The sequence below is a fragment of the Hyalella azteca genome, unplaced genomic scaffold, assembly GCF_000764305.2.
Source record: "Hyalella azteca isolate HAZT.00-mixed unplaced genomic scaffold, Hazt_2.0.2 contig7305, whole genome shotgun sequence".
NCBI lineage: Eukaryota > Metazoa > Arthropoda > Malacostraca > Amphipoda > Hyalellidae > Hyalella > Hyalella azteca.
The window spans coordinates 18457-31509 of record NW_025937433.1 but is presented as its reverse complement, the minus strand read 5'-3'; the positions used below and the strand labels follow the sequence as shown (position 1 = coordinate 31509).

Below are 13053 nucleotides of genomic sequence, written 5' to 3'. Positions count from 1 at the left end.
TGTTTCAATGACCATGGCCTAATTTCTTTGGTAAAAATAAAAAATTTTTGCCTGCATTTTTAAAAAATAACCCATGATAGTTTTTTTTGCCATTTTGAAAACTTCTGACTATTCCAGATGGACATGGATTTGCAGGTCCTCCAGGCTCCATATTTGAAGGTGCAGCATTTCTTGTACACTTGTGGATAAATTTAGCATATATTATCTCTGAGGTTGCAAAACATGCATTTTTATAATTAGTTGTGTCTTTTTTAGTAATTTGTAGTTTTTTCTTTATTATGAACATGTAAGAACAGCATTACCTCCCATCTTATTGTTAATAAAAGTGCACAATGAGAAGAAAATTCCAATCCTAGCCAAAACTCACTGGCACAATGGAAAAATCTTCTTAGTCAGTCATTATGGGATATTTAATCCTACAAATTGTTATTCTGACCAGTACCATGTGGTTTGTATTGATAAGCGACACTCGGCAGTTTATTGATAGCAGGAGAGCAGCTGTTGCTAAGTGGTGACCTATGTGTCATTGATGGTTAGTAGAATGTTTCTTATTTGGTATTATGGACTAAAATATCCGGGATATATTTCATTGCTCTCTTGAATTTTTGGCCAATTAATGTGCTTTGCAAAATAATTTTTCCCCCTTCAAACAGACTTGCACTGTTGACTATGAATGCAATTTTAAATAAACTATACACAGTTACTTAATCAATTTAAGAATGTGTCGTGATAGATTACACGAGTTTAGGTCAAAAGCAGGCTTGCCAACTGAGATCACTGTTCAGTATGATGCTGAAGCAAACAGTGTTGACCTGGGCATCAATGATGTTTCCAATTCTGAAAGACTTTGTGTTGATCCCAATGAACTTTTCAAGTTGTTGGAAAAACTGGGTCCACTTTATGCCAACATGCAGGTGAGTTGTAGTGTTATGCCATTTTTGTTATTCATGTGAATTGAGCTTTTTTTCCTTGCCAATTCATAATAATTAAATTTATGTCTCATTTTTGGTTTCTCTGCATCAGCAAGTTTTAGTCTTCTATTACCAGTTATCCCTAATAAAACACATTTAGTTTTAGGTTTGATTGCTGGAATTGCATCAAGTTGAGATGAAACAATTGTAGCCACTATAGCATCATATCTCTAAACTTATTGATTATGCCAAATTGATGATATTTGATCATAAAGAATTACCACAAAATGAACATTTTTGAACTTTATGAAAATGTTGACTCTGCAGCATGAAGTTTTTCCAGTTGAAGTTGGTCTTGCTCCAAAGACTTCAGAAATAATTTAAATGTGCATGAAAGAGTTTTGAATTTACTTTTACTATACAACATTCTTATATTAAATAAATGAACTTCTGATTTTTGTTGTTGTTGTTACACCAGTGTTAAGTGACTAAAATTGTGTTGAAATTCAGAATGATGTTCAATATAAAGAATGTTTTGAAATTCTTCAGTTTTTAATTTAGATTAGCTTTGAAAATAATCCAAGTTGTAATGAATTTTTTGATAAGTTATGATTTTTGAATTGAATTTGGTGTCATAATATCACCAAAAAGTTTAGGATCATTCTGAATAATACCTATGATTTGCTGTTCTATTCTACAGTAGCTGGCACATAATTTCAGGACAGTTAATTAGTAACAATAGCTGCAATTTAGTATTTATGTCCATTAGAATGTGATAATACTTTGCTCTCTAACACATATTCATTCTGTCAATTCAATGTTTCATCTACAGGACCTTCATGAAGACATACAGAAGCTAAAGGCTGGCATTCACAACCATAACAATAGGGAGAAGTTTGATGATCAAGTTATTTGCATTAAAAGACAGTTGCATGCTATTAAAAAAGGCATTGATGAGGTTGGTTGCTTATATCTTTTTATTATCAATAGATTGATTTTTGCTTCACAATATTTTGAGATTTTTCTATTTATTTGTGTGCTAACCTATAGATTGTAGGATGATGTGTAATATGTTGAAAAATCTTCTGACATCTATGATTAAATTTTATCAGTTTAGAAGTGAGTATAAGGACAATGAAGACCTGCTACTGGCACACATCTGCCGGACACATGTTCTCTCACTGTCATGCTGGTCAACGGAAGAGCTGCATGAACTCTCTGCACTTGTCGTCATTGCAAATGAGAGGCATCGAGCCTATGTCAGGAAAGAGATGCAAATTACTGCTGGTGTGTTTCTCATGCTTGTTTGAAATTTCCATAAGTTTCATATGTACATGCCTTATCATCTGTAAAATTTGAGTGAAAATCTTGAAGGTTGGAAATTTATATTTGGAGTCCAATATTTTTTTAAATCAAGAAATGGGCGAAAATTTTAAATTTAATTTATTGTGGACAATAATATACTAAAAAGTGTATATTTTTTAATATTACTTTATCAGAAGGGGCTGAGAAATTTTGGTACGTCAAGAGTATCTGCTAATTTTACCAATGATTTTGTTATTAATGTCACAGTTTTTAATGCTATCTAGTGACTTATTTAACATTAGTGTGAAATTCAGCATAAATCACTCCTATAATATTTTAATGAAATTTTGATCATGCTATCACATGCACATGTGCCAAATAAATGAAGTGTGTATTTATGATACATTTTAATGCAGGATATGATAAGGATATAACTGAAGAGGAGCTACAGTCCCTGCTGGACAAGCCTCCTACAATGTTCTCTCAGGACCTCCTCACTGAAACCAAGCAGGCCAAGCAGATGCTCACTGAGATCAGAGAGCGTCATGACCAGGTCATCAAGCTGGAAAAAAGCATCGTAGAGCTCAACCAAATGTTCCAGGTCAGTGAGCCTAAAATCTGTTAGCAAACAATTAGTTAGATGAAAGCAGTTATCAGAATAGAAAAAATTCATCTATTACTTCTAGTAAACACTCAGATGAGTTGATGGGTCAGCCATTACCTCATGAACAAAAATTGAGCCTATGTTGCACCCTCCCAGAGGTTAAGGTTAAAGAAGATGACACATGTCTTGAAACTTGACGAATGTTTCTTAGGAGAAGAGTTGTCAAACGATCCTTGAATTGTAGGTATGTGATTAAATTGTTTGTATGAATTATGCCTGATAGTTTTTTTTTTCTTGGTTTTTGGAGCTGAATTCTAGAAAATTATGTCACTCTTACTCATCTCTTCCTTCATTTATTTTGTTTTTTAGTTGCATCTCGTGCCACACTTTCAACAAGAACATGTTGGAATGAATGCCTGCACATTAGTTTAAATCAGTAAAACTTGTAATTTTTTAAACAATGAAAATGGAAACTTTTTGATATTCCAGTAACAGTCTATGAGTTTAATTCCAGAGCACAAAGAAATACTTTCATGCAATAAATAATGCAATGATGCACCCATAGGACCTTGCCCTGCTTGTGCGCACTCAAGGCGAGAGTGTGGACCGCATTGAGGGGCACTTGTACGAGGCCAGCACCAGGACTGCCGAGGCCGCTCAGCAGATGCAGGAGGCACGCGTCAAGGCACAATCTGCCATGAAGAAGAAGTACATCTGCTATGTCGTCCTGTCATCTGCCGTTATAATCTTCATTGTCCTCCTTGTATATTCGGTGAGTTAGATGAAGAAGTATCATCTCAGTTAATGAAATACATTTTATTCGTCATTTTTTTCAGCTTACGTGAGTGGAGAACCATGCGCCTGTCTTCCTGGCTTCTGCGGATCCTTCAAATGTGTGCCTTCGTAGATCCTAATATTAAGTCATTAGTCCTTCAATGAAGTCATGGTGTATCAAACATTCCTGTGAACTCTGATCACTGCCTTGGTTCTTAGAGTGGACAAAGATTTTTAGTAGCTAAATCTGAGGTGATATTTAACATTCATAATCTATGACGAACTCATGCGATTCAATACTCTATTTAATAGCCAATTTTTCGCACTGTAATTATTAAAGTCAACATTATGTTGTGATGCACCGTAGTTTTTAGCATATATATTCCAAATAACTGACATTCGATGTGTACTTGATTCATAGGAATGTACAAAAATGTATTTGGCAATTTATAGTGTCAATTTGTACCTACCTAATATCGGGCATTCTGTGCTTAGATCAAACATTGTCGCACTGACACTCGTATGAAAGTCATCACTCTCACCACACACTTTGGGTTGTGATGCATGTTGTAGTGTGATGTTGTCTCTGGACCGCCAAAATCGTGCATTCAACTAGGACGTTTCCAACTACGAGTGAGAAGACATCACAATGTGGGCGTGGTCACTGTGTGGGTATCTATGTCAGCTTAATTCCTATTAGAAGAGTAAGATACTTCACCAAGTTGCCTTTGCCGTAGCGCTCATTCTTGCAAGTATTGTTGACATTCCTGCATTTTTTGTATAAGGTAGTACAGTTTAATGAAGAAATATTTTCAATATTCATCTCGTATAGTCTGTACTGTCATGCTGGCTCTCGCAGCCGCATCAGTTTAGGGAATTATTTCTTTGTTGGAGCGACTGGATGTTTAATAGAAATATTTTTGCATGATTTAGCCAAATCGAGCAAACTAAGCAATTTTCTGTAACGAAATGAATTTTACCGCATCGAGGAAGTATGATTCAAAGTTTTATCTGAATATTTTATGTAGGTATGTGAATTGAAAAGTAAGGATAGGAAATTATTATACATTGTGCTGACGTCACAACCTAATTTTTAAAAGAGCTTCCTGTTTAATTTTAACGTTGCTCGCCAACAGAGAATTTTCGAAATTACTCATGTTAGAATGAGTATATTTATTCAATTCAATTATGCAGTCACTGCACAAGAGAAGCAACTATGCTACTATCCTAGTATGTGTACGGCTTAAAGTACAAGTCTTGTGTGTAAATGCATAATTTGTAAAGTAGTCTCTCGTGTTCAGCCATTTTGCAGGGTAATCATTCCTATTTAATATGTTATTTTTGTATATATGGGAAACTTATATCGGCTAGCTGTAAGTAACTTGCCTGCAACGTGTGCCTTAATTTAGGTACAAGGAAGAGTGCCGTACTTAACCGACGATGCATTTGTACTTCTTGTGTAACAATAATATTGCGATATTAATTGTGAAGCTTTTTATAAGAAGCGTTTCTTCTTGTTATGCTCAGCAGCAATAGTACCCATGCCTTTTGTGATTCATTTTTGATCTTAATGTTTATAACCACTCGACAATTCCATCAGCGCGACATTCAGGCCAAATAATTCAACATATCTCAGACAAATTGAACGCTATTATAAAGTTAAATTCTTGAATCTAATGCGTAAAATAAATAAAATGTCTTCATTTGTCCTTCATTGAAACGCTTTGGGTTCATTGCTAATGTATAGCTGCCTGTATTGATGCCGTCATATTTGAATAACTTCAAGTTTTAGCTTCTGTTATACCTCATGTTACTCGATGTCCACGGTTAGAAGTCACACTTAAGTTTGTTGATTTTTATTTATTATTTTTATTATCATTAATGTTACCATGATTGTTGCTATAGGAGACTTGTGTTCCGTTGCTGTCTGCCTCACCTTTGTGGCTTGGTAGCTGGTCTCATGCTTGGTCTTCGTGTCTTGATTCCATTGGTAAACTCCAATCATTCCTATTATCAACACAATTAAGAGTTTTTATATTTATTTACAAACAGTTCTACTAGGATCTTGAATCGGCTTCGCCATTTGCACTTGCTGGTCAAGATGTTAGCCCAAGTAAAGCCAATATTAGAAGCCTACATCTTTCTAAATCTGAAAGTTTCAAGAAGATCTTCGGCCTGAGGTTTTTCGTTATAAATTGTAGTATTCAAATAACATAAATTGTAGAGTTCTAATAACATATAAATTGTAGTGTCCTAATAACGTATTAATTGTAGTGCCCTAATAACGGCAATGGAAGCGAAACGCTTGATACGTTATAAGTAGGATGTACCTGCGATTCGTTAAACACAGTCCCAGAATATCTCGCAAGCAAGACAAGTGCTTGTTGCTCACAATGGAGACACCACAGTGTAGTGCTTAGTGTACACGTGTACTCGCAGTGCTCCTATCTGTCTCTTAATGCACCAAATAATTGCTAGAATTTGATTTCTTTGATTGATGCACCCAATATTTGCGACATGATTATAAGAACATTCATTTCTGTATTTCGCTCACACTAAATGTCTCAAAAATGAAACATCTAAGATTTTTAATTTCGGTGATTGGGAATTATTTTTCTTGTCAAGAAATCGACTTACTTAGATATTTCGGATTGCACAGGTCCGATTTTGCCGCTGAAAGCCTCGCTAACCTCAGCCGCGGCGTTGTCTTCTAGTCTCTTGATTTCTTTCAAGCTTCTGGAACATGAGAGTCTATTTTCAACCTTGATTGTGCGTTAACTTCTCATCTTTTTATTATTAATATTACATGTAATTTATTTGAGTTGAAATTTTATTGCTGTGAGCTTTGAATCCTGTGTTGCTTACAAATAAATTACTAAAAAATATTTTAGTATAATTCGCCACTCTTCTTTCCAGATTGCTGAATTCCTAAGGGTTAAAGAGTAAACTTGGTAATAATGAAACTGCATGATAACCATTAGGAAAAAATACAGCTTAATTAGAAGAATGAATCTATTCCAGTTAATTATTTAATTCAACATATTCAGCATTACAGAGGTCATGGCACATCTCCTCGGCCATCAACATTTAATTTCTATAATGTTGGCACACAGTTTTTGTTAATTTTCTTGTTTTATAGTCCCGGTCTGTTGTAAGTTTTATCAATGGCTTCTCCTCCAACAGTGCGCAGTCAATTGTCTCAAAGCATTTTGAAGCTTCGGTGAGGTAGCTTGGTTATTTTATAGCTGCTATAAGAATAGAAGAGAAGTGTCGGCACAGGCCCATGGCCTGTTGCCGATTCTTGTACTTTTCGTGACTTGATTCACAAGGGATCCAGCCTTCTGAACCCGATCTTTCCATAACTGTCGATTGATTGAGATAGCTGCTGGACTTATTGCCTGGTACGTAAGGTGCTAGGCATTTTAAGACTGAACATATGTTTCTGCATAGCTTCGTCTAGTCTGTTCTTGAAGGCGTTCATACTCGGAGCGTCAACGATGCTATATATATTTCTTCTTTACAAAATTCTTCCTCGGTCTGTACAAGAGGAGCGCTCCAGTTAGGCAGATCCGCTCCACCGCGCCACTAATGCTGTAACATCGTCGATTGCTGGTTGATTACGTCGTAATGTCTTTAATTACGTTGAGTCGACTTCTAATTATTGCTGGGACTCAATTTTAATGAATAATGATTGGCAATGTCGTTCGAAAAAATGCATTTTAACAGCGGCAAAACCAAAAGAACTGAAATACTTCTGCTATAATTTTCCAGTAATAACTTCACGCTAATAAATAATAGGCAGGCAATGGTGATTTTATTCGCTGTTTTCCTGCGTGATTGTATTCCATGAACACTTGACACGTCGATAGTAAATTATTGACTAAAACATAGTGATTAAAAATATTTAGCTATTTTCTTGTTTCTAACAAATTTTGATCCCACTAAATCTAGTGCTGGATGTGCACTTCCACGCTTTATAAATCGCATAACATGGAAACTGAAAGCTTAAAATATTGACGTCGTTAAAAATTATAAAAAATTTATCGATATTGTGGTGGGAAGTGAGGTGCTATAGACATTTAATTAAATGTAAAATGAGAGTTCAATTCCAATTAATGACCGTTCAAGGCATTAATTGAAGTTATCGTGACCCAAATGAAATCAGTGCAAAAAAAACAGTCACCCTTTCAGAAATGAAAACAATTTTCAGATTTGTTTCAGACCCGTGTAATCAAAGTTAAACTTGTAAGAAAAGCAGACTGGGTTACCAGTTTTTTCCGGTGCATTTTTGCGGTCGTTCCTGAGTGACGGATAAATGATCGTTATACGTGTACGTTTGTATGTGGCGAATAGTTGACAAATTATGGATCGATTGCGGCGAATCGATCGAATTACCGATCGTTTGCAGAAGGCGAATAGTCGATCGTATATATGGTGAATAACTAATCATGTGCACGGGGCGAATAAGTGATCACTCGCACGTGGCGAATAATTGATCGTATGTGTATGGCGAATAATTAATCGTGTGCATGTGGCGAATAGGTGATCGCTCACACGTAGCGAATAAGTGATCGCTTACCCGTGGCGAATAAGTGATCGCTTACCCGTGGCGAATAATTAATCTTACGTGCATGGCGAATAATTAATCGTGTGTATGTGGCGAATAAGTGATCAGTTGCATGTGGCGAACAAATGATCGATCGCATGTGGCGAATAAGTGATCGCTTTCTTGTGACGGAAAAATGACCTGTATGATTGATATAGCCTGTATGTGACTGATCGTTTGCATCTGGTGAATGTATGTATGTCGTGTATGTGAGGCTCCGCTAATTTTGTTTATAGACACCCAATCTACATGCGGTGGACGACGTCTGAGTTGCCCGCCCATCCTTTGGTGCGGAATTAAGATTCGGAGTCACCATCAAAATGAAGGCAACATCACATGAGGGCAAAAAGTGCTCTTTTCTTTACATGAATTTAGAACACATTTCAAAAATCAGTATAGCACATCCAATGAGAGTTATACGTGTACGTTTGTATGTGGCGAATAGTTGATTGATTGGCGAATAGTTGACTAATAATTGATCGATTGCGGCGAATAATTGATCGTTTGCAGGAGGCGAATAGGCGATCGTATATATATATGGTGAATAACTAATCCTGTGCACGTGGCGAATAAGTGATCACTCGCATGTGGCGAATAATTGATCGTATGTGTATGGCGAATAACTAATCGTGTGCATGTGGCGAATAGATGATCGCTCACACGTGGCGAATAAGTGATCGCTTGCCCGTGACGAATAATTAATCGTATGGGCATGGCGAATAATTAATCGTGTTCATGTGACGAATGCGTGATCAGTTGGTTGGAAAAAAGTGAAACAATTGAAAAACTATTTTTTTTAATAGTCGAAAATAAAATGAAAAATTCATTGTACATCTGTAACATTGGAGACACTGGATTCTTTAGAAGTGTTGTCTTTAAAAAGTAATTTTTAAGCGTATATTATTTCCATAAACAGTTACATTAACAGTTACAATGCACTCAATTATTTTTCAAATACAAAGCAATTACGCAAAAATGAGCATTTAAATGTGAACGTTATTCCAATTTCTCCTTTAGGTTCTTATTAACTTGGTAGGTACGTGGTAGCAACTCTGCTCTTGTATTCACTAGATGAATATTTCGATGCTATGCGAATGTCACTATACTAACGATACGAGTATAGTGCCAGTACAGTGAGGCCATGTGTGATGATAGTGACAACGTTAACGGAGATTTCTGACTCTGATCAAGAAGTAGGCTTAATATGATTTTGAAGCTATATTTGATTGCAACTAATCATAGTATAATTTATAACTAACTAGAATAACTTATGAACGAGCCGCCGTGTTTGATATTTTCGAAGCAAAAAATTCACTTTATATAGAGACGCAAAAAAAAATAATAAAAAATAGCAGACGATGTCTGATGGATTTATAACTTACCTTAATCCTGAACTGACGTCCTGCTAACGCTGCATTTTTTTGTTGAACGATCCGCAGTGTTTACGATAGCATGGGCCGATATCTGGACAGATAGCATTGCATTGTGTTGGGAGGAGTGTGAGATTGTCACAGATTAGCCATTATAGTTCAGCAGCTTGGTGCAAATATACTGCGTGGAGTGCGCATTGGTAACGGCGCTCGTGTGCTGTTCTGAATTTGAATTGAAGAATCGAATATTGATTATATAGAGCACAGTCTTATCGTATTTTAAAGTCGCTACCTCAAAACATGTAGGGACATGAAGTTTGCTAGCTTTAAATATGCTCAGCTTCCAAAAAGAATCAAAATCTGTTTTATGCTCAGCTTTTGACCGTGCGTAAAACTACACGTCGACAAAAGGCGACGCGCGCGAGTCTTGTATGTTTGTCATCGAAAGCTAGCACTCGCTTTACTATATCGTGCATGACAGTGAAAATTTAGATTCAATTTCAACCAGTTTCCAATAAACAATCTATTCCCTCATTCCTAATTGTAATGGTGGTCGGATACTCCTAAATAATGACGGCATTATGTATTCATTAGCCAATTGCTTTGATGTTCTGAATCAGAACGTATAAATTGCAGATGTGGAGCGTACAATTACGTGCGTCTTGTGATCTACGATTGCTGCAGAAAATTTGTAAGTCAATACCAGCTAAAAATTTTCATTGATCTTTATTTGACCATAACTAATATTTGCAAACAGCTGCCGGTGCTCGGTCTCGGACAAGAAAAGGTAAGTTCGTGTCGTAGGTGACACTCGAACTGACTTACATACATCTTTATTCAACGTAACATTCTGAAACATAATGTAACATTATTGTAAAATATATGCATAGGGACAAGATCAAATGAATATATTCGTGAGTAAAGTGCCATATACATAAAAAACTAATTACAGAATACTTCTATTGCTATGTAACGTACTGGAATGAACTACGGACCTTTTTGGTCTGTGGGCAATACAACAAAAATTTCACGACAGTTCAGTTTACGATGCTATATTTTATGTACCCATGGTTCATGCACAATCAATTTTAATTTCATTCTTTTTAAATATTTATTTACTTTGAATTGAATTCTACATTGAAATTTGGTTTAATCGTATACACATCAATTTTCATTTTTTACGGCTACGCAGATTTTCAGCTGCGTCGTGGAGGAAGCTTCATACAACTGATGTACGATGAACACTTTACCTAACGAACAATGGACGGTAACTGGTATAGCAGCAGTAGTAGCTAATGGATGATAATATTTATAGTTTTCAGCGCATTTTCTCATTTACGAAAAATAAACACTATGGTTCTCGTCATATTCGTCCGCCCGTGACTTCACGTCACGGACGGACGAGAAAATGCGCTCTCTATCACTCATTGCAGTGAGTACTAATCTATTTTTTCTATTGCAATAGCCCCGATTAATTCATTCAGATCAATGCAGCCGATCTATAGCAGAAATTCCTGAAGCAGAAATCTATAGCAGAAATACAGTGTAATGTCTAGATAGAAATGACAGGTAATATTTTTCACAACAAATCAAGTTAATTAAGATCAATAAATATAGTTTATTTACACGAAGTGCAACATGATATTTCTAAATTGCATGAAGGAAAAGAGTGGATATAGGTGCAAATTTTTTTAGCTACTATAGGAGTTTCATTTTAGAAGAGGCAAAGAGTAATTTTCACCCGATAATGAAGAGTCGTCAAAGACCAATAATTAGTGATAGTTTCTATCAAGTTACTGATAATTTCCTTTTAACAGTTACCTAAATCACAAAATTATTTAATCAATATGATAAATTGTATCCATACTATTTACACATCTAAATTCAAAGTAACCGTTTTATCTAATTTCAGGCACATAGAACACCCTTCAAAGGTGTTATTCACGAGGTAGCAGAATGCAGGCTACCAAATTTACTAGAGTTCTCTAGAAGTTATTATAGACACATGATGCACCAATTACCGCGAATGAATATTCTAACAGACTCCTCATATACAACATAAAGAAATGGCAAGTTTTGTAGTATGAACAGGATTGCAGAGAAACAAGCATAAGCAGAAATAAGAGTTGAAGGCTGAACGAATAAGGTGGTTAATGATAAGGTCCTAGATTACCACTACCACCAGCACTCTCTTGTTGTAAATATAATTCAAAACTCCATTAGGAAACTATTGTAAGTTATTTATTGAAAGAGAAACGAGCATTGCTACAGTTTTTTTTAACGCTGGAATTTTCATTCCAAGCGCTCGCATGTTCCATAGCAAACCGATGGCACTGAAAACATCGCTGGCATTTGAATCACAGATTAAATACAATTGCGTTGCCTAAATGAGCGTTAAAAATTATTATTATTTAGTGTCATTAAGTTTCCTCAGCATCCAATAATTATCACTGGAGCGAGAGCTAAAAATATTCATCGCATTAATTTAATATTTAGATTAATCACAGCATAAGACCATATTCTGTCTAATACTTGCCTTGCTAAGTTCAATACACGTCTTGCCATATCATGCCCTGTCCAATACATGTCTTGCCATGTCCAATACATGTCTTGCCATGTCCAATACATGTCCTGCCATGTCCAATACACGTCTTGCCATGTCCAATACATGTCCTGCCATGTCCAATACACGTCTTGCCATGTCCAATACACGTCTTGCCNGCCATGTCCAATACATCCCTTGCCATGTTCAATACATCCCTTGCCATGTTCAATACATCCCTTGCCATGTTCAATACATCCCTTGCCATGTTCAATACATCCCTTGCCATGTCCAATACATCCCTTGCCATGTTCAATACATCACTTGCCAATCGCCATGTTCAAGATATGCACTATTATATTAGTCTACTAGTGAATCTTGTCATGTTCAATATATGTGTTGCCATTGCGTTAGAATGTCAATGCTGTTAGAATTGCGGCCATTCACAGAGAGCTTCAGACAAAAATAACCGAAGATTCTGTTAAAGGCACCACAGCGAACCTATAATGAAGGAAAAATTTCCGACTGGTAATATTATAAGGGATGCAAAGGCGTTATCTGAGAGATACGCACAATTCCATCTATCATATCAGTAGAGTTTAAACAGAATGATAAGGAAGTTGAGGACGACGGAGCTACATTTCATATCAGTGCTGCAATATGTCGCCTGCGATCACAGCTCAACATATTAGCGTGCACGGGTGTAAACAAGTTCACTAGAACGTACTCTGCACATACGCATAAAATAATAGATTTAGAAAACCCAAAATAGATTTGAATGTTATTGAATAAACAAATGTAACTATAAAATATAATCGGACGAAGTGACTGATATCTTGTTCATGGCTTGAATTTGCTCGCCTACTGGAACGTAAACATCCTATGACACGTTTCTTAGAGTGCGGTGAACGTGAACCCAAATACATTTTCCTTATATATGT

General features: G+C 36.0%; 1 protein-coding gene across 1 annotated transcript; it reads left to right on the top strand.

The window, feature by feature from the left end:
* Positions 1-615: 615 nt before the first annotated feature.
* On the top strand, positions 616-5538 carry LOC108673040 (syntaxin-1A-like). Its single transcript, XM_018160813.2, has 6 exons — positions 616-914; positions 1744-1869; positions 2024-2198; positions 2633-2817; positions 3386-3592; positions 3657-5538. The coding sequence occupies exons 1-6, from the start codon at positions 720-722 to the stop codon at positions 3663-3665; spliced, it is 897 nt and encodes a 298-aa protein (XP_018016302.1). The 5' UTR covers positions 616-719; the 3' UTR covers positions 3666-5538.
* The last annotated feature ends 7515 nt before the right edge of the window (positions 5539-13053 follow it).

What these genes read in the sequence shown, in the direction of transcription:
- LOC108673040 (XM_018160813.2), top strand. Translation starts at nt 720, where the DNA reads ATGTGTCGTGATAGATTACACGAGTTTAGGTCAAAAGCAGGCTTGCCA. An exon ending in CACTTTATGCCAACATGCAG is followed by an intron (nt 915 to 1,743) that starts GTGAGTTGTAGT and finishes TTTCATCTACAG; the next exon opens with GACCTTCATGAAGACATACA. An exon ending in AGAGATGCAAATTACTGCTG is followed by an intron (nt 2,199 to 2,632) that starts GTGTGTTTCTCA and finishes ATTTTAATGCAG; the next exon opens with GATATGATAAGGATATAACT.